The sequence below is a fragment of the Urocampus carinirostris genome, chromosome 5 (assembly GCF_059441175.1).
Source record: "Urocampus carinirostris isolate Australia breed hairy pipefish chromosome 5, RoL_Ucar_1.0, whole genome shotgun sequence".
NCBI classification, from domain to species: Eukaryota; Metazoa; Chordata; class Actinopteri; order Syngnathiformes; family Syngnathidae; genus Urocampus; species Urocampus carinirostris.
This window is the reverse complement of record NC_142353.1, coordinates 10,109,518-10,128,692: the sequence shown is the minus strand read 5'-3', so window position 1 is coordinate 10,128,692 and position 19,175 is coordinate 10,109,518. Positions and strand designations below refer to the sequence as shown.

General features: G+C 39.3%; 1 protein-coding gene across 2 annotated transcripts in view; it reads right to left on the bottom strand.

Moving 5' to 3' along the window:
- Positions 1-7,146: 7,146 nt before the first annotated feature.
- LOC148365169 (far upstream element-binding protein 3-like) overlaps positions 7,147-19,175 on the bottom strand; it is a 35,832-nt gene continuing 23,803 nt past the window's right edge. For both annotated transcript variants that reach the window (XM_088335642.1, XM_088335643.1), the window contains 17 exons: positions 17,372-17,477; positions 17,276-17,306; positions 17,160-17,206; positions 17,028-17,099; positions 13,577-13,634; positions 13,350-13,512; positions 13,177-13,275; positions 11,905-12,006; positions 11,726-11,828; positions 11,549-11,649; positions 10,449-10,587; positions 10,227-10,387; positions 9,563-9,630; positions 9,395-9,480; positions 9,254-9,325; positions 8,253-8,350; positions 7,147-8,143 (listed from right to left, as the gene is read on the bottom strand). In XM_088335642.1, coding sequence (XP_088191768.1) covers positions 8,135-8,143; positions 8,253-8,350; positions 9,254-9,325; positions 9,395-9,480; positions 9,563-9,630; positions 10,227-10,387; positions 10,449-10,587; positions 11,549-11,649; positions 11,726-11,828; positions 11,905-12,006; positions 13,177-13,275; positions 13,350-13,512; positions 13,577-13,634; positions 17,028-17,099; positions 17,160-17,206; positions 17,276-17,306; positions 17,372-17,477 — 1,515 coding nt within the window. In that variant the 3' untranslated portion in view covers positions 7,147-8,134. The remainder of the gene's footprint in view (positions 8,144-8,252; positions 8,351-9,253; positions 9,326-9,394; positions 9,481-9,562; positions 9,631-10,226; positions 10,388-10,448; positions 10,588-11,548; positions 11,650-11,725; positions 11,829-11,904; positions 12,007-13,176; positions 13,276-13,349; positions 13,513-13,576; positions 13,635-17,027; positions 17,100-17,159; positions 17,207-17,275; positions 17,307-17,371; positions 17,478-19,175) is intronic.

Here is a 19,175-nt window from a genome sequence, read left to right as displayed (position 1 = left end):
CTAATTGCGCATGCGCGCGGCAACGACTATCGGACTGTCTTCATTTGATTTCAGTCCCCCAACCAGGGGCGATTTTAGTTTTCAGAGCTTTGGGTCGAAGATTTTTTAATAGTCTCATCTCATCTCATTAGCTGTACCACTTATCCTCATTAGGGTCGCGGGGGGGGCTGGAGCCCATCCCAGCCATCTCCGGGCAGTTGGCAGGGGACACCCTGAACTGGTTGCCAGCCAATCGCAGGGCACACGGGGACAGACAACTCACTCGCTCATTCACACCTAGGGACAATTTGGACCGGCCAATTCACCTGACATGCATGTTTTTGGGAATGTGGGAGGAAACCGGAGTGCCTGGAGGAAACCCACGCAAGCACGGGGAGAACATACAAACTCCGCACAGAAAGTCTGGAGCTGGATTTGAACCCACGCAGGAGGTTCCCATGACATGAACTGTGCCGCACATGCGCTAACCACTGCACTGCCGTGCTTTTTTTAATAGTATGTAACATAAATACTACAAAACTAAATGTCAAATTTAGTGCTTAAAAACATTGACATTTTATTTTATCTTCATTTGAAAAAATACTATAGAAATAATACAAAATCCTACTACAGTAATACTATGAGACGAAAATACTATTACATAAACATTGATCGATCACATAAACATTACAACAGAAATACTGCAAATGTATAACAGTAGTACTATTAAAACACTTAATATACTACCAAGATACTAGTATGGAATATTTGTAGAGCAATAATACCAAAATATCACTACATACAAAAATACTGCAACATAAATAGTATATGAGTAATACTACATAAATTATACTATTGAAATACTAAAAAAATACTACTTTAGAAATACTCCAGAATAAAAGTGCAGTAATACTATTACATTGCTACATAAATACCACAAAAATATGACTGTATAAATACCCTCAAAATACAACTCAAGCTATACTACAGAGATACTGCAAGTATTCCACTATGGAAATACTAAAAAAAATCAGCTACAGATTTACTATAAAATAAAATACAACTTAAATAAAACTAATACAACAGCAATACTAAAATATTATGACTATAGATATACAACTACAGTAATATCACAGATATACTACAAAAAAATCGACTACAGAAAATGCTACAAAAATACTACTGCAAAAATACTTCAATGCGGTGCTAGGAATAAAAACGGACTGAATAGTACGTTGTTTTACTTTCAGTTTTTAAATTGGTATCGAGAGTTATTATTTATCTCTTAGCCTGTACTTCATTAAGAAAGTGTTTTAAATATGCTGTAATTTTTGGAGGTGCTCGGGCACCCCAAAATACGGGCTATTTTACCCATGCACAGGAAGATTAGCATTTTTTCGTAAACTTTCTCATGCAAATCATTGTAGCGCCCCAAATGCTCATGCGCCTAACAATCAGACTTCTATAAGACGTGCAGAAAAAGTGACGTCACAAGATTGAAACGCCACCTGTAAACAAGTTTAAGCTGCGACATTTATAGAATATATTTTTATATATTATAATTCATTTTTTGGGGAGGCTAATTGCGCGTTCTTTTAAATCTATAAAGAAAATTATGCATAAAATTGAAATACAGACTAATAGAATAAAAGATAGTTCAAACAAAAAAAAATCGAAAATGAAATAGTGATTAAATGATAACAATAAAGGCAACAAGATGATCAAATGACAAATTGAATACAAAAATAATAGATTAGAAATTAATGAACTACAAATAAAATAATCAAGAAAAATAAAAGTAATAAAATTATAGAGTATTAATACATTTTAAAAAAAGCTTTAAAATAATAAATCAAAAGTACTAAAATAGTAAAAAGTAAAATAATACAAGATATACAATAAGGTAAAATAACGAATATAAGTTTAAATTTGAAACAATAATCACAATCAAATCCATATACTGAAGAAGAGGTAAGAAAAATCCAGACGGCCCAAACCCCACAGATTAACTTGATTTGATAACCGAGGCTTTAATTTACCGCCAAAATAAACACAAAGCTTTACATTAGCCGTGCGTAATTCAGCACCGAACTATGCATTTTGGCTGAACTACAGAGGTTGGGGCCGGTTGGCTCAAATCGAGTGTGCACTGCAAGCCAAAATGAACGGTTTGCCGCTAAAGTGCGCATATCGTTGAAGTGCGGCGAACGAAACAATCATATTCTGCAGATTACCAGCTGCAAATAGTGATTTGGCCAAAAAGCAAAAATAAAATTTGAAAAGCTTGCAAGCTATTGGCAGAAGGCGGAAATGACGTCTGACGTGAGGGAGGTGGAAAGAGGAAGCTTGCGTCCATTGAATTAACTGACCTCACGTCCAGAGCACGTTTTACCCCATCCATCCAAATTTATTTGGCCCTTCCTCTTATTCTACAACCCCTAGCAAAAAGTATGGAATCACCAGTCTTGGGCAAACCTTCACTCCCGACATTTTATTCTGTAGAAAAAAAACTCAGGTCACAAACATGAAACAATCGTAAGGTCATTTCGAAGTGCAACATATCAGCATTCAGAAACACTAAAATAAATTAAGTAACAACATTGCAATGGTCAGTAAATGTTACTTTTATAGACCAAGCGCAGGGAAACAAGTAAGGAATCACTGCATTCTGAAGCAACAAACATGGAATCAAAACATATCAATGGGATTAAGTTCCACCACCTTTGGCTTTTTATGACAGCTTGCAGTCTCCGAGGAATGGACTTAAGTGACAAACAGTCTTCTTCATCAAATTGGTGCCAACTCTTTGATTGCAGTTGCCAGATTATCTTTGCAGGTTGAAGCCTTGCTGTGGACAATTGCTTTCAATTTCCACCACAGGTTTTCAATTGGGTTGAAATCTGGGCTATTTGCAGGCCATGACATTGACTGGAAGCATCTTTCTCCAAGGAATGTTGTCAGTTTTTGATCCGTGGCATGATGCATTGTCATCTTGGAAAATTAGTTCATCATCCCCCAACACTTAATCAATTGTAGGAATAAAGAAGCTGATTAAAATAGTCACAATTAAAATTTGTGCATTTATTGCAGATTTGACCACAGCCATCTCCCCAGTGGAGCCCCATATCATTGAGGACTGTGGGAATTTGGACGTTTTCTTTCGGCAGTCTTCTTTGTGAATCTCTCTGGAACGGCACCAAACAAAAGTTACAGCATTATCACCTTGTCCAATGCAGATTTGTGACCCATCATTGAAGATAACCTTCATCCAGTCATCAAGAGTCCATGATTGCCTCTCAGCCCATCGCAGTCGTGTTATTTTGTGTTTAAGCGTCAATTATTTCTTCTTAGCTTTTCTATAAACAAAACTTACATTGACTCCAACATCCTCCCATTCCCTCTTCATTTGTCTTGTTGTGCATTTTCTGTTTTCAAGACACATGGCCTTTGGTTGTTTGTCTTGGCGCCTACATGTCTTCCTTGGCCTACCAAATAAGCTTGGCCTTATCAACCTTCCAATGCCGTTTGTACTCCCCTACTTAAGAACATTCGAGTTACGAACAACAGTACATACAAATTTTTTTTCAGAATGTCGAAAAGTACCCGGACATTGATGAAAGTTAGATTTTGTATTGGGTGCACTTTTTTCCGAGTACAAGACATTATTGTTAGTGCTTCTTTCCGCCACTACCGGCGTGTGGCGCTGTAAGAGCTCACCCAATATCCACCCCAGAAGAAATCCGGCATGTACTTCCTGGTTCGTGTAAACATAACGTGTGCTTTATCACTAGCGCGCTAAAAACTTCCAAAGTTTTTATGTTTAATATCTCGTGCATCTATTCAATGTGGTTGGTGTAAATTGTAAAGAAGAGGCGGGCCGCTTCCTTTAAAACGTAAGTGGAATAAGAAAGCTTGATGCGGTTGAGAAAATGGTCGGAACGCTTTTTTTTCGGCCACTTTTTAAACACGCAGGAGGACCTCTTCCAAAAGTTAAACTGAGCTTTATCTTTATAGGGCATATTATTTTATGAAATGTTAATTTCTTTAGTACAAAACAATACAGGTTACTTATACAAGCCTTACACATATGTATATAAACCTTAAACATACATAACATGGCACTGAATTAACTTATGAACAAATTCAACTTACGATCGTCTCACTTGTAAATAGGGCAGCATCTGTACTTAATCCAAATCTTCGCTACAGTTGACTGTGAACAGCCCACATCTTTGGCAACTATACAGGTGGAGTTACCTTCAAGAAGTTTGATAATCCTGTCTTTAGTCTCAAGAGCCATCTCTCTTGTTGGAGCCATGATTCTTGCCAATCCTCTTCGTCCAGGAGCCCTCCAAGGTGTGATAACTGCACTATTTTAAACTGCTGACTAACGAACAGACTTAATATAAGCCAAGTGCCCAATTAAGGAAATTGACCGTGTGTGTCCTCATTTCATATTCAAAATGCACTGATCCTTTATTTATTTCCTCAGAATGGAGCGATTCCATGTTTTTTTTTCTCTATTCTTGGTCCATAAAAGTAGTATTTACTGATCACCACACTGTTTTTTATTCATTTCTTTTAAAGTTTCTGATTGCCAACTAGTTGGCAAAAAAGATACATTTTTTCATGCTTTTTGTCCAAGTTTGTTCTACGGAATAAAATGTCTGAGGGCTTGCCCAAGACTGATAATTCCATGTTTTTTTACTAGGGGTTTTATTTCCCACTATAATAAAAAATATATTAATTAATAATTATAAAACACTCCCCCAAAAAATAACTGAAATAAAATGAAAAAGTAAAATAATATAAAATAAAAGCAAAATCTAAGCGAAAAGATAACATCTAACCCAAAGTAAAAAATAAATTATGTAATCATAAAAAAACAAAAAGTTGAAAATATTAAAATTAAATAAAATTAAGCAATGAGATGATAAAAAAAACAAATTGATATAAAATAAGAAAATCCATCCATCCATTATCTGCACCACTTATCCTCAGTCGGTGGGGTGCTGGAGCCCATCCCAGCTATCTGCGGGCAGTGGGCACCCTGAACTTGTTGCCAGCCAGTCGCAGGGCACATAGAGACAGACAACTCACTTGCTCATTCACACCTAGGGACAATTTGGACCAGCCAATTAACCTAAAATGCATGTTTTTGGGATGTGGGAGGAAACCCATGAAAGCACGGTGAGAACATGCAAACTCTACAGAGGACGGTTCGATCTCATGACCTCAGAGCTGTGCCGCACACGCACCAACCACTGCGCCGCCGTGGTTCCCAATAAGAAAATCATTTTCAAAAAGGTACTGTATATGGCATTTTGTATCTTTCTAGAAAAGAACCAAATATGGAGTAATTTATTAAAAGAATAATAAGCAATATCTAGTCATTTATTTTAAAAAATGAATAAAGAAAATAATGAAAAGCAATAAAATAAATTTCAAAAAAATATAATCTAAAGTACGTAAATATGATAATAGAATAAAAGGTAAATACCAAGCAATGAGATGTTAGATTAAATGTAACGTAACCAAATGACAACATACTTTCAAAGAATAAAAAAATCCAACCCAAAAAAAATCCCTCAAAAAGATAAAATTAGACTTATTCTTGTATCTTTATAGAAAATATCAGTAAGTCACCGATCACGTGATTTACCGCAGAGGCGAGACAGGACCCCCGCCCCCTCCACACACCCACCCACCAACACAGAACCGCCCCCCACCCTCCTACAAAATGAAATATTCATTGCAGAGTTGAGTTGTACTTACCGAGCACTTTACTGTACTTAACGGCAACCATTAAAGTCACCAAGAGAGGCGGAAATATGATGCGCTTCACCGCAATTCGCGCAAGCGCACTTTTAACAGTTTTTCGCAAATTCACTGTTTTTTGCAGTGTGTTTGTTGCAACACCCCCCCCCCCCCCCCCCAAAAAAAAAACAGTAAAAGTGTACTACAGAAAAAAAAATGGCATGGGATGTCAGGAGCATGGCTGCAGACAAATATAAAACCTTACCGAGGTTCATGAACACAGCCCTGGAAATCATTGGCTGCTCTAGACCCAGTCTGGAAGACAATATTTAGGACTTTCTCAACCCCGGATGGCCACTACCCCTTGTGAAGTACTTTAAAATAAGTACAGTGCTTATAGGAACAGGGCCATCACCACCCCAAATGAGCAAACAACCCTGAAAAATATCTTATGTATAACTTTATATATATATATATTATGAATTTATTAATAAATTATACAGTAATCCCTCGGTTATCGCGGTTAATGGGGACCAAAACCGCCCGCGAAAAATCAAAATCCGCGAAGTAGCGACGCCCCTTCAAAAATGCTTAAAAAAATAAAATAAATAATAATAAAAAAAAAATTATATATATATATATATATATATATATATATATATATATATATTTATTTTATTTTGTTATTATTGTTTTTTAGACCCCCGAAGCTCTGAACCCACGAACGTGGAACCGCGAAGTAGCGAGGTCCCACTGTATTCATCTTTTATTTCTTGACTTTCATTTTAAATACAATTTAGGCCAGTCTGCAAGCACTACTATTTTTTCCTAATATAATTTTTTTTAAATCAAGTTTTTCCTTTTAAGTTTATCATGTAGCGCCACATCTTATCGTGTTGAAACAATGTTAATTGGGTTTTTTACAAATGATAAGACAATTCCATTGTATTTCATAATGGAAAGTTTAGTTTCCATGGTTATCATGTATTTGCTTCTGCCTTTAGCATTGATGGGAGCTTTGGGACCTATAGCCATTAATAATGAAAATAAAAACGATTCTATTCCATCTTATCATAGTGAGCTTGGTTTCCATGGATCATGTTTTTGCTTCTCCGTTCGGCATCAGTGCAAGCTTTGGAACCCATAGCAAACATTATTTAAATGACAATGAAGAAAATTCCATTGTATTTTGTACTGGAAAACTTTGTTTCCATGGTTATCATGGATTACTGCAAACCTTGGCAATATTAATGACAATTCCAACAATTGTAACTTTTTCCAACGCATGGAAAGGACGCAAGCGTGCATGAGCGCGTGCACACTGACATCATCAAGCGGACCATCTGGATATGAACACATAAAAAAAAAAGAAGACATCCATTATTGATGTGCGGCAGGAAGTCATCACAATCCCAAAGAAGGAGCCGCTTTATTAGCCTTCACCGTTACATCGTCATCATCTTCCTCGCCTACTAGAAAAGTCTGTCGGTTACATTTGGACAAAGGTCCTTTAGAAAGAAAAAAAAAACAAGATCCAAAAGCCTGGCGCAGCTGGGGAGGACTGAAATGGGGGTCGGGGGAGGGGAGAGGGAGTTTTGCGGTGAGTCCCCCCCCCCCACAAGGAAAAGTCTTTCCAGGGCCTTGGAGGCCATCGAGCCACTCCCTCCCTGCAGCTCGAGTACGTTAGCGTTAGCATTTTGCATAGCTTGAGAGTTGCCCCCCCTCCCCCTGCCCAAAAATCTTAAACCGTAGCTTGTGAACAGAATCAAATAAACACAACAACAAAATTAACGTGAACAGATAATCATCCGACAAGCGCGTCATGCTAAGCTAGCACGCCGGCACACGCCTTTGCCTAATGTGCTCGAGAACAAAACAAGTCAAATAAATTGGTGTGATTTGATGATCCCCCCCATCCCCACCCCTCCAACAGACAACAGTGACAATATAAGTTTGTGTGCTACTTTTGCACCATAAGGCGGAGAGCTTAGCTACGTTAGTAGTGCTCTAGCGCCTTCCATCCGCTAAGGCTATGTGAAAAAAATACAATTAAAATAAATTTAGAAATGGACAAGGAGGACTCGGTGCTTATTGCTAACATCAAATGAAGAATTCAGACGGAAAAAACAAAACACGTCAGTCCATCAAGTTCCAAGTGTCGGACATTAGTATAAAACAAGTCCAGTTGGAAAATTGAGAAGGATGAAACAAACGTCAGAAAAAAAAGACTCAAATGTCCCCCTGGAATTTTTTTAAGACGACAAAAAACAAAAATAACGGTCATGTGATGAAAAGTGACGCCAACTTGTGTCCAATCGAAAACAAAGAAAGTGTGACATTTGATTAGCTGGACGGGAAGGGAGGAGGCGTGGCATCCGAGGGAGGGAGGCGGGGCCTCTCAGTGATCCTGCACACAGCACGGAATGACGTCATCAATGGCGAATGGGAAAAGGTGCGGAGGGAGAGGCGTAAAGGCAGGAAGGGGGCGGGGTTAAGGTGAGGTGGGTCGGGGTTACCTGTATCTGGGCGGCGTTCCACACGTACGGCTGCTGGCGGTAATACTCAGCCAGTGCTGCCGTGTAGTCGGGCAGCGGACTCTGCTGGGACGACTGACCTGAAAAAAATAGTGTGTGGCCTTAGCCGCTGATTGGTAGATGCCCGCTTTTATAGATGCAAGTAAAAAGCAGCATCAAGAAAAGCCTAAAGTATTTAACAGTAGAGCCCCGGGATACAGCATGAATACGTTCTCAGGTGGGGCTCGCATAGTGAAGTAGCTATACAGTGGGGAATAGAAAACTATGCTAGTTTGCAAATGCGTTTTAATGGTTTTTTTTTTAGAAACGTAATACTCCCAAAAACAAGCGTTTACAGTATTCGTTATCATTTTTGTATCCACTTTTCCTTTTAAATCTTTTATGACCATCCTGGAGTGTCACATGTACTCACGTTATTAACAACGTTAATTGAGTCATCAAAGAGGTTTTTATTCTGTTCTATCCTCGCAAGCGTTGTTTCCATGGTTATCATGTTTTTTTTTCTCCTCAAATGTAAATGCAAGCATTAAGAACCTTAGCCAATATTATTTAAAGGCAATTCCATTATATTTTAAAATAGCAAGCTTTGTGTCCATGGTTATCATATTTTTTCTTTTCCCTTTAGCATCACTACAAGCCTTGGTACCCTTAGCGAATATTAATAAATGGCAAAAAAAACTAAACTATTGTCATATTATCATTGCAAGCTGTTTCCATGGTTATCATACTTCCCTCCCACCTTTAGCATTGCTGTGAGGCTTGGACCTATAACCAATAAATACAGTACAAACTGAAACTTCTTATTAGATAAATTGCCCCTAAGATAGAAGACAGACATCTTGGAGACGTAACTTGGCTGACACATGATATTCATGTTACATGTTATACATGTTATTCCACAGTAAAAAACACTAATGGTGGGGACGTTTTATCCTGGGATTCTACTATATATATATATATATTGGAAGAATTGTCAAATGTACTTTGTTTCTTGTAGTAGTCCTCCCATGCTTTGCTATAGTCGCTCATGACACCAGCGGCCTGACTGGGCTGACCTGCGCAGGTGAGCAAAATGACGTCAAGCGTGGGCGGGGCCACAAAACCGAGCAAGGCGATTGGCTAACCGTGATCCTGCTGCGCAGCGTTCTGCCAGCCCGTCTGGTAGGTGTTGCCCCAAACGCCCGTCACAAAAGCCTGAGTGCCGCTGCAGCTATACACAAAAACGGCAAAATATTGAAAATAAAATAAGACAAAAAACAAAAACACGGCAGCAGGTTGCCATAGCAACGTACTTCTGGTGGGTGGGCCCTTGGGTGAATGAGCCAAAACCAAAGCCACCGTTGCTCATGATACCGGAGCCCTGTGGGCACAAAAGTCAACATTATTGGCATTTTTTAAGTGATAAATTGGTGCACTCATTTACTGAACTGCACTTTTTGCAGTATGCTTGCAGATCTGCTTCGCAAAAAGTGCAGTTTCCATTGCTACCATGTTTTAGCTTCTTCCTTTAGCAGCAGAAATTGCAGGGCGGATCTGCTAACACGCTGCAAAAAGGTCAGGTTCCGTTGTTATCATGTTTTGGCTTCTCCTTTAGCAGAAATAAATGCAGTATGGATCTCTAGGCACACTACAAAAAGGGCAGTTTCCATGGTTATCATGTTTTTGCCTCTCCTTTAGCAGCAGAGACACAGTGCGGCTCTGCAAACACTACAAAAGTCCAGTTTCCATGGTAACAATGTTTTTCTTAGCCCAGATATTTAAGCACGCTCTAAAAGTCCAATTTCCATGGTTATCATGTTTTTTTGCCTCAGCTTTTAACAGCTAAAATTGCTGTGTAGATACTCAAGAATGTTGTAAATATGCAGTTTCTGTGCTTATCATGGTTTTGCTTCTCCCTTTAGCAGCCAAAATTGCAGTTCAAAGTGCAGATCAAAAACAAGTCAATTTGCAGGTTACCCCGATTTTGTCGTCAATGAGCTGTCGGGCGTGTTCCATCTGCTGCGCTGATCCTCGGATGGTAAATACGCGAGCGTTGGGGTCGGTGGAGGGGGGCGGGTTCCTCTGGAGCTCCACGTGGGCGCCGGACTGCTGGTTGATACTCTTGATGGTTTCGCCGCCTGCAATCGTCAAACGCTAAATTTCTGCAGGCCAGTAGGACACAAAAATCAGTTGTCTCACCTTTACCGATGACCAGACCGCACTTGTCGGCGGGGATGGTGTAGGTGACTTCCTGCATGGGTCCGGGAGAGCCCACCGTCCAATCAGAGCGCCCCCTGGCCCGCCCCGCCCTAAGCGTCGAGCCGAAGCCATCGCGCTCCTGAGTGGCGGAGAAAAAAAAGCAAAATCGACCTGTTTTGATTGGTGGTAGCAATAGTGACAAGACGAGTAATCTCGTCACGTGACATTCAAAGGTTGACACTAGAAGACAGGAGATCGTCAATAACGTTTTTTTTGTTTTTTTTTTTTTAAATGAGTGGGTCCGATTCTCGGAGCAACTCGGCACTCACAGGGTTTTTACACCTTTTTCATGGTATATTTTGAAATGGCCCTCATATCTTAAATCCCAAGAATTGATGCTTTACTATGATATGTGGCATGACATATTTCAGTGACTGGTGACATTGGGAAGACACAACTTTATCAACAGTCTGACAACGCCCAGGCGGGGCGCTAGAACATTCAGGGGTTAAACATTAACTGATTCAAAGAAGACAATAAATATTTATAACGTTAGCTTCTTTTAGCACCCGTGGCTAAAGTCACTGATGTAGAAAGCGTAGTTCTTAGCTTTTTGAGTATGTTTAGTTTCTGATCAAATGGTGGTTGCAATAGTGACACACTAACACTCAAAAACATCGAGCATCGAAAATGCTTACATTAGTGGCTAGCAAGGGTGACGTAATTTGTAGCATTGGCATTATTAGGCAGTTACCAATGCTGTTGTGACAAGCTCATTGATTAAATCAACGGTTGTTCGTTTAGATTATTTTCAAATTATGTACATTGTGGAACGACGATTGATTTGAAGAAGACAAATAATTTTAAAATCGTTGCCGTTTATAAAGTTAGCTTTTTTTAACGCATCAGCAGCTATTGTCACTAACGTCAGTATCTCTTAGAATGAATGGTCCGTAGTTTTTTTTTTAATCTAACATATAATCTTTGTTTAACTGGTGGTGGCAGGAAAAACACGCTAACATTTAAAACAGCAAGCATTGCAAATGCTAGCATTAGCGGTTAACAGCGTTCCAAACGTTAGCTTTTTTAGGCTGTCTTACCTGCGCAGTCTGTACAAGCTCATTGATGAGGTGCACGGCGTGCTGGCAGCGTTCCGGCGGCCCCATCACCATGGCGATACGCTCTGGACTTACGCCGTCATCTGTGGGGATGAAGGTGCGTGGTCACTATAGCCGTGATCGAGTGCACCGGCGCTGTCGGCGTGAGGTGCATCATACCCGTTCTGAACTGCACACGCACTCCTGCATCGCTCTGGATCTTCTTGATCATTTCGCCGTTGCGGCCAATCACAATGCCCACGGCGAACCGGGGCACGGGAACCTGCCAGTTGGGGAGGGAGAAGAGGCACCATTGTCGAATGAGAAGAGGGTGGGATTTCTAAGCATTTTTGACGTACGTCCAGGCTGGCCAATCCTAAGCGAGCAGAGAAGTCGCCGCGTCCCGCCCGGAAGTCGCCGTCCTTCTCCCGGATCACCTCCAAAACCAGTTCCCGGGCCGCCTGCAACACCACGCAACATCCATCAGTGAAAACCAGGCTAACCCACTACTTGGAAGGGAGATTTCCCACGTTCTCCATGTACATTGAACACACCTGAAATAACTAACACGCATTACATGCAGGACCCACAATTTTAAAATGATTAACATTTTCCAAGTTAAAAAAAATTTAAACAAAAAAGTCGAGCTGACACCTAGCGTTACGATTAGGGAAATTCCAATGGTTTGGGCGCACATTGAACACCCCTCAAGTAATGTGCAAACATTATGGAGGGCAAAAACTTCCAGAACAGTGAAAACAGATGATCAATGAAAATTAAGGTTAATAAAAAATAAAACATGAAGTGATGTTGGCATTGCAGTTTAGGAAATTCCCACGATCTCGCCACATACTGAACACACTTTGAACAATGTGAACACATTATAAAGAACCAAACATTCCAAAATAAATTCAAGTTTAAACAGATGAAATAGGTGTTTGAAAGATATAATAGTAAAAAGAAAAAATTCCCCCCCCAAAAAATGATTTCAAAAATAAAGGTAGAAGAGACAGTTGGCCCCACAGTATGGGAAATTCCCACGCTGTCAACACACTTTGATGAACACACCTTGAGCAATGTGCAAACATTATGGACGTTAAAACTGATAATATAATTAGAAGTGTACACAAAAAAAAGAGCGGCAAAAATACAACCGAAAAAAACTATTGCTGAAATTAGAAAAAAGGATTAAATGACATTGACAATGCTATTTGGGAGATTTTTCACATTAAACACACCTCAACAAAATAAATGCATCATTAAAGTTAAAACAGATTAAAAAATACATAAATAAAAATGTGCATGAGTGTGTATATATATATATATATATATATATATATATATATATTCATGTTATCTTCATTGAAAAAACAAGGCCTTTTTCTTCAGAAATAAATACAACACAATAAATGCATTATTAAAATCAAAACAGATTAAAAAATGCATAAACAAAAATGTGCATGAGTGTTTGTGTGTGTATATAAATATATATATATATATATATATATCCATGTTATCTTTATTGAAAAAAACAAGTCCTTTTTCTTCAGAAATAAATACATTTCTAAGCGACAACGAACTTTTGTATAGTAGTATAGATGCATAAAAACGAGGAGTGGGTCTTTTCCCACCTGAACCTTGTAGGGGTCTCCAGAGATGCGAAGCGGTTTGTCGGCTCCTGTGGGGAGGGGCCCGTCCTGGATCATCATCATCTTTACGCCGGCTCGTTCCTGCAACACGGCAGCGGCACGCGTGAGCCAAGGCTTGCACGGGAAGTAGAATCCTGCACGCTTTCTGCCCTCACCTGCAGCTGTTTAATAGTTTCTCCTCCTCGGCCAATAACCAGCCCCACCTTGCTCGCAGGGATCAACATCTCCTGCACTGAGGCCCCACCATCCCCTTCGCCATGGAAGCCGGGAGCGCTCCGGCAGCGCTCCACTATCTGCACCAGGAGACGCTTGGCTTGCCTGCACACGTTAACCAGTTAGCGTTAGCGCGTTAGCTTACGACGGCAAGTGGTGCCGGACTCACTCGATGCACTCAGGAGTCCCGGTAAGTGAACAAGGACGTTCCAGAAGACCTCCACTATCTGTGCCAGACACAGATGAAAAACACACATTATCTTGAGCATACGGATGATTCATACTTAAATCAAATAGAAATGCCCTATCTAAAACCAAATAGGCACAGTGCTTAGTCAGTAAAAACATTAATCCGTAAATAAAACTCTGTCCCATTTTTAGGGACAGGCAAAAAATAAAAACAGGTAAATATTTTAGGGGTCAGGAACCTATTTGACCAAAAGACCCTAATAGCATTTTTTTAAGGGGAAGAGAGCCATATGATATCTTTTAATACAAATTTCAGCAAAACCGCCAAACTAGCTCTCCAGACAGAGCTTATTTTTACACTCATTTTTTTCACATGGAGAATATAGATAGATTTGATAAAATTAATTAAATAATAATAATGGTGCACTCTGTGTCCCATATCAACAAATATACCACTTCAAACAGGTTTCCCTCCAGAAGTTACTTAAGATTGTAGACCCTTTTTTCATAAATAATGGTTTCAGAACAAGGTGTAAGCAGTTATTTTGTAAAAATGTCACAAAAGCCCTGCAAACGATAAGTTTCCAGCTGTAAAGTATTTCCCTTCAGCGCAGTTGGTGCATGCGAGACAAAAGGAAGCAAACTGTGTGCAGAGATGCGCCCACCCCCTACCGTGCACCCAACTAAATCTGTCCACTCCTACCTCAAACTCAACCAATTGCTCTGTATGCTTAGCTGGCGTTTTTTGGAGTTTACAGTTTGTTATGTGGGTTTTTGTCATCAATGTGTCTCAACTGTGAACATACATTATTTAATGAGCTTCCATTTAAAGGATTCCTTATTGACATACAGCAAAAACGGGGTCTGTTAGTGTGACCCCTTGACTGTAAACTGTAGTGTCAACTGTGCCCTTCAAAACTTGACCAAACCTTTATCTTACCAACGCTACAACGGCTTTACATGAGTCAATCACTGTTATAGGCCAATCAGAACTGGAACAACCCGGATGCCATTTGCTTGAGTAAACTTATCTCCGAGCCATATGTACTCATGGAAAGAGTCATACATGGCTCGCAAGCCCTAGGTTCCAGACCTTCGCAAGCCTTAGGTTCCAGACCTCTGCTGTAAACCAAGAACAGGCTCATTAGCAGCAGTAAAACAAAAAAAAAAACAAGTGTGATGCGCATTTTGTGTTGTACATTTAGTAGTCAACTGCAAAGTTTGTAAGAAAAGAACGTAATGATTCTCAACAGTTTGATTTCAAACGATTTTAACAACTGACATTTTTTGTTTTAAATGTTTTAACAACAGAGGTTTGTTCTTTGAATTTAAGAATTTAATTTAAGATACATATGTCGCCCAGGTTTGAACCCCAAACACTCGTTTATAGAAAAATGTACATGTATAATATGTAAAATGCATGTCATCAAAACCGTATTGGCTTGAATGTTATCTTAATCTTACACTGGCAAGTAAGACTATTTTATTCAACTGTCCGACTTGCTTTCTCTTTAAATGTTGGTGCATCACTGAGGTACTGCCGTGATATGCAAGGTCTGCTTTGCAAACTCTGCAAGTAGTCTTTTGATTGGCCGCATCTAGGTTAAAATGCACGATAACTTTCGAAGTTCTAGTACTCGATGTTGACACTGTCATTTCTTTAAATTACAAATTAAGACAAAGACTATTGTGCATCAGTGACTCTCAGCAGATAATCTAATCATGTAAGATGCCTCACCATTTCCACTGTGTCCTCCTACAAAGCCACAGTAGAAAGCATTCTGGCATATGGCGTCACTGCGTGGTAGGGTAGTAGCACGGCAGCGGACAGAAAACATACGGAGAGTGGACAACACAGACCAAAAGATAATTGGCTGCTTTCTGCCCGGTCTAGAAGACATTGCCGGCTTGAGATATATCGTTGCACAAAAATGAAACTGAATAAAAAATATACCATGGCAAAAAACTGTGATAATATATACCTTGTGAATTATATTGTGTTTTTTTTTTTTTTTAAATCGCTGCTGCTAGCTGGATTGCACTTATTTTCATCGCACTTTTGTTACAATGCAATATTACTTTTTTATTGCATACTTGTTATAACTTACCCCAGTTTTCTAAGCACTAAGTTGTAGTTATTCTTCTTTTTTTGTCTATTTATCCTGAAGGCAGTGTTCATTTTACCTCTGAAAAGTGATGAGTCCAGGGAACTCGCATGCTCAAAAATCTATGGGCCCCAACAGAGATCTATGGGTCCCCAAAATTTAGTGTTGTCGAGGTTGAAATTGTAAATCGGTGACAAATATATAATCAAAATCTCTATATTCATTCGGTTTGAATCATCAAATTATTAATTCATTTTCTGCATCAAATTATTGTTGGTAATATACCGATTAAAGGGATAACCACAAACCTGTCTTTTTTTCATTTTCTCCTTTTGTACTTCCTTTTTTTCTAAACTTCTTTATACAACATAATAATTCATAATATAATGCATCAAAGCAAGTGAGCTGTTTGAGAGAATTGAATGAATTGAGCTGAAAAAGCCGGTTCTCTAAAAAGAGACAGACCTTTCACCACACAACTCGAGATTGGCTTGCAGACGAAAACTCGAACCGCGAGACCAAAACAACATCTGCCGAATCTGCCTGACAAAAAGTTTGGAGTGTGGTAAATCTTTGTTTAAAAAGAATGTAATTGGGTAATAATGACAATTTTGTGTCAAAAAAGTTGCGTTCCAGGGACGCACATTGATTTGAGACAATGCGTTCCCAGCAAAAATGACGCAGGGACGCGGGCAAACGAGAACACTGTGAAGGCCTTCTATCCTTTTTTTTTTTAAAATTCAAAGTCTTTGACACATGTTTAACCTTCGAGTGCTATGTCTAATCTCTTTGCATTAAATCTTTCCCAACGTTGATATCAATGGCAATAAAAACAATTCTGTTCTAATTCCATTCTGTTGGAAAAACATGGCTCGGGATAATACAGTGGGACCTCGCTGCTTTGCGGTTCCACGTTTGTGGGTTCAGAGCTTCGCGGGTCTAAAAAATAATAATAAAATAAAGGTTTTTTTTTAAGCATTTTTGAAGGGGCGTCGCTACTTCGCAGATTTTCACTTTTCGCGGGTGGTTTTGGTCCCCATTAACCGGGTCTAAAAAATAATAATAATAAAAGAAAATAATTTAAAAAAACAAAAAAAAAAACAAAAAAAAAACAATTTTTAAGCATTTTTGAAGGGGCGTCGCTACTTAGCGGATTTTCACTTTTCGCAGGTGGTTTTGGTCCCCATTAACCGCGATAACCGAGGGATTACTGTAGTCTATGATGGCATTCATTCTCGACTATTTCTGTTATCTTGTTTTGTTGACAATGTAGACAAATAGTAGCAACCCTAACCCCAAGACAGGCGCAGACACGCCGGGACTCACCAGAGGCGATCTGGATCTTGCATCCCGACTCCAATTGGATCCTGGTGATCTGCTCGCCCCCTCGCCCGATAACTGCAGCAAAACCTCCGTTAAAACGAAAAAAGTGAAAACCGGAAAGCGCCAGACACTTACTGAAGCCCACCATCCGGTCGGGCACTTTGTACTCCTCTGTCAGCACCCTGAAACAGGTACACAGGGCACTCAGCCGCTTGCCAGACAAAAACGGGAAAATTCGTCAGGCGACTTACCTTTGGTGGCCCACCATAGACACGGGATTGCCTACAACATATTTATAAGGAATATTTACATGTCTTGAGCCAATAGTTTTACAGGTGCGTTCTCACCTGAGTCGTCGGCGGCCCGCTTGTAATAGAGCGACGTTTCTACGCCGCCTGGCGAACTGCTGAGCACTGGCAAGGTCTCGTTGCCACCGGTCATCTTTCCTACCATCTGTTCAAGCACAGCAATTTAGCAGATGTAACCCCCATTAAAAAGCAAGTTAGAAAATTTGTGAATAAAAGGATAATTCAAGATTTAAACAAAAGGTTAAAATTTGATAGGAAACACATTATAGTAAATATCTGATCATATAACTAAATCAGTGGTAGGGAACAAAGGCTTGGTGAGACACAGCACATTTCTCTGTGGCGTTCTAAAGTTAGGAGTGGATCCCTATTTTGGCACATGCGAAGCCAAGTAGTTATTTAGTCTTGTATAAATAGGGTGCTTTTTCAACTACAGTTTATGTTCAGGGTGTCACTAAGAAACCCTTTCCACTGAAGCTAAATAAACTATGTATGCTCACTGTTGAGTTACTTTATGATAAAAATACACAAACAAACTGTAAACAGGTAAAAACGCCAGCAAACCACTCGAAGCAATTTGATTGGGTGAGCGGTAGAGGTGGACAGATCTCTTCACACAGTGCAAGGTACTCCCTTTGTTCTCTCGCTCGGTGCAGTCTGAGACGAAGGTAAATACGGCGATATCCTTCTCGTTTGCAGTGTTTTGTGACATTTTTTAACAAGATCTTTGCTTGCACCTTGTTTTGAAACCGTTATTTAGGACCGTCAAAATGAGCTTCAACACTCTTAGGTAACTGACGGAGGGAGAACAATTATATGTGGCATATTATTTATATGGGACACAGGCTTTGGTATTTTTATCATTTCATAGATTAAATCAAATCATCAAGTGTCACACAGTAAAATAAAATGCGCTGAAAAATTGCTTTTGTCTGGAGAGTGGGTTAGGCAGTTTTGTTGAATTTTGTCCAAAAATATATGCTGTAACTCTCTCAATTTAAATTGTTTTTTGCTTTTATTGATTTTTGGGTCAAAAAGGTTACCGACGCCTGAACTAAATTAACAAATTAAATTAATTATTTCGATTATCGAAAAATGTATTTGTTAGATTGTGTTTATTTTTTGTAAGAAAAAACATGCATGTCTGTCATTGCTCGCTGCGGGCAAAAACAGGCAGATCAGCATAGATGACAGACCAGACCTGAAACCATCAATGGCAATTGTTAACAAAAAATTGCTTGGAAAAAAACAAATCTTTCCTTTTCTCCATTGACTTCACCTGTGAGAGCGTGAGTCACAATGGGCAAAAAAACCTGCGCTAAATGAGTTTTGGCCAGGCTTTTTTTCCTCCAAGGAAAATTCCTTGACTCTTTGGACTATTGAAAATGGGTAATTCGAGTGATGAGCTATTCCAGATTAAGAATCCAAGAAATATCTGATTCGTCATTGTGCTTCACATCAAAGTTGCGGTAGGGATTGAATTAGCACTTTGATCTTGATTGAGGAGTCATCAGGTTTGGGAGGGTTACTTTAAAAATATAGTCCACATTATGGCAGCAAATTAAAGTAGTCCTTAATCCTCACAGTTGTGTAATAGATTGGAAAGATTATTTTAAAGCAAAGCACATCAAGAGCAAATCAAGAACCCAATATTGTTTTAAACACACAAAGTGTTCATTTTCCAAATTGTCAACACACTCTGGGACTTCTTGTCACCTCTCTCTGCCTCTCTGGTATCAGTAATTGAAATAATGATGGACACAATTCATCTATGAGCACATTATTTATCTGTATATGTAAGACACATGTGATTGAGTACATGAAGTAAAGGAATGGATGCTGT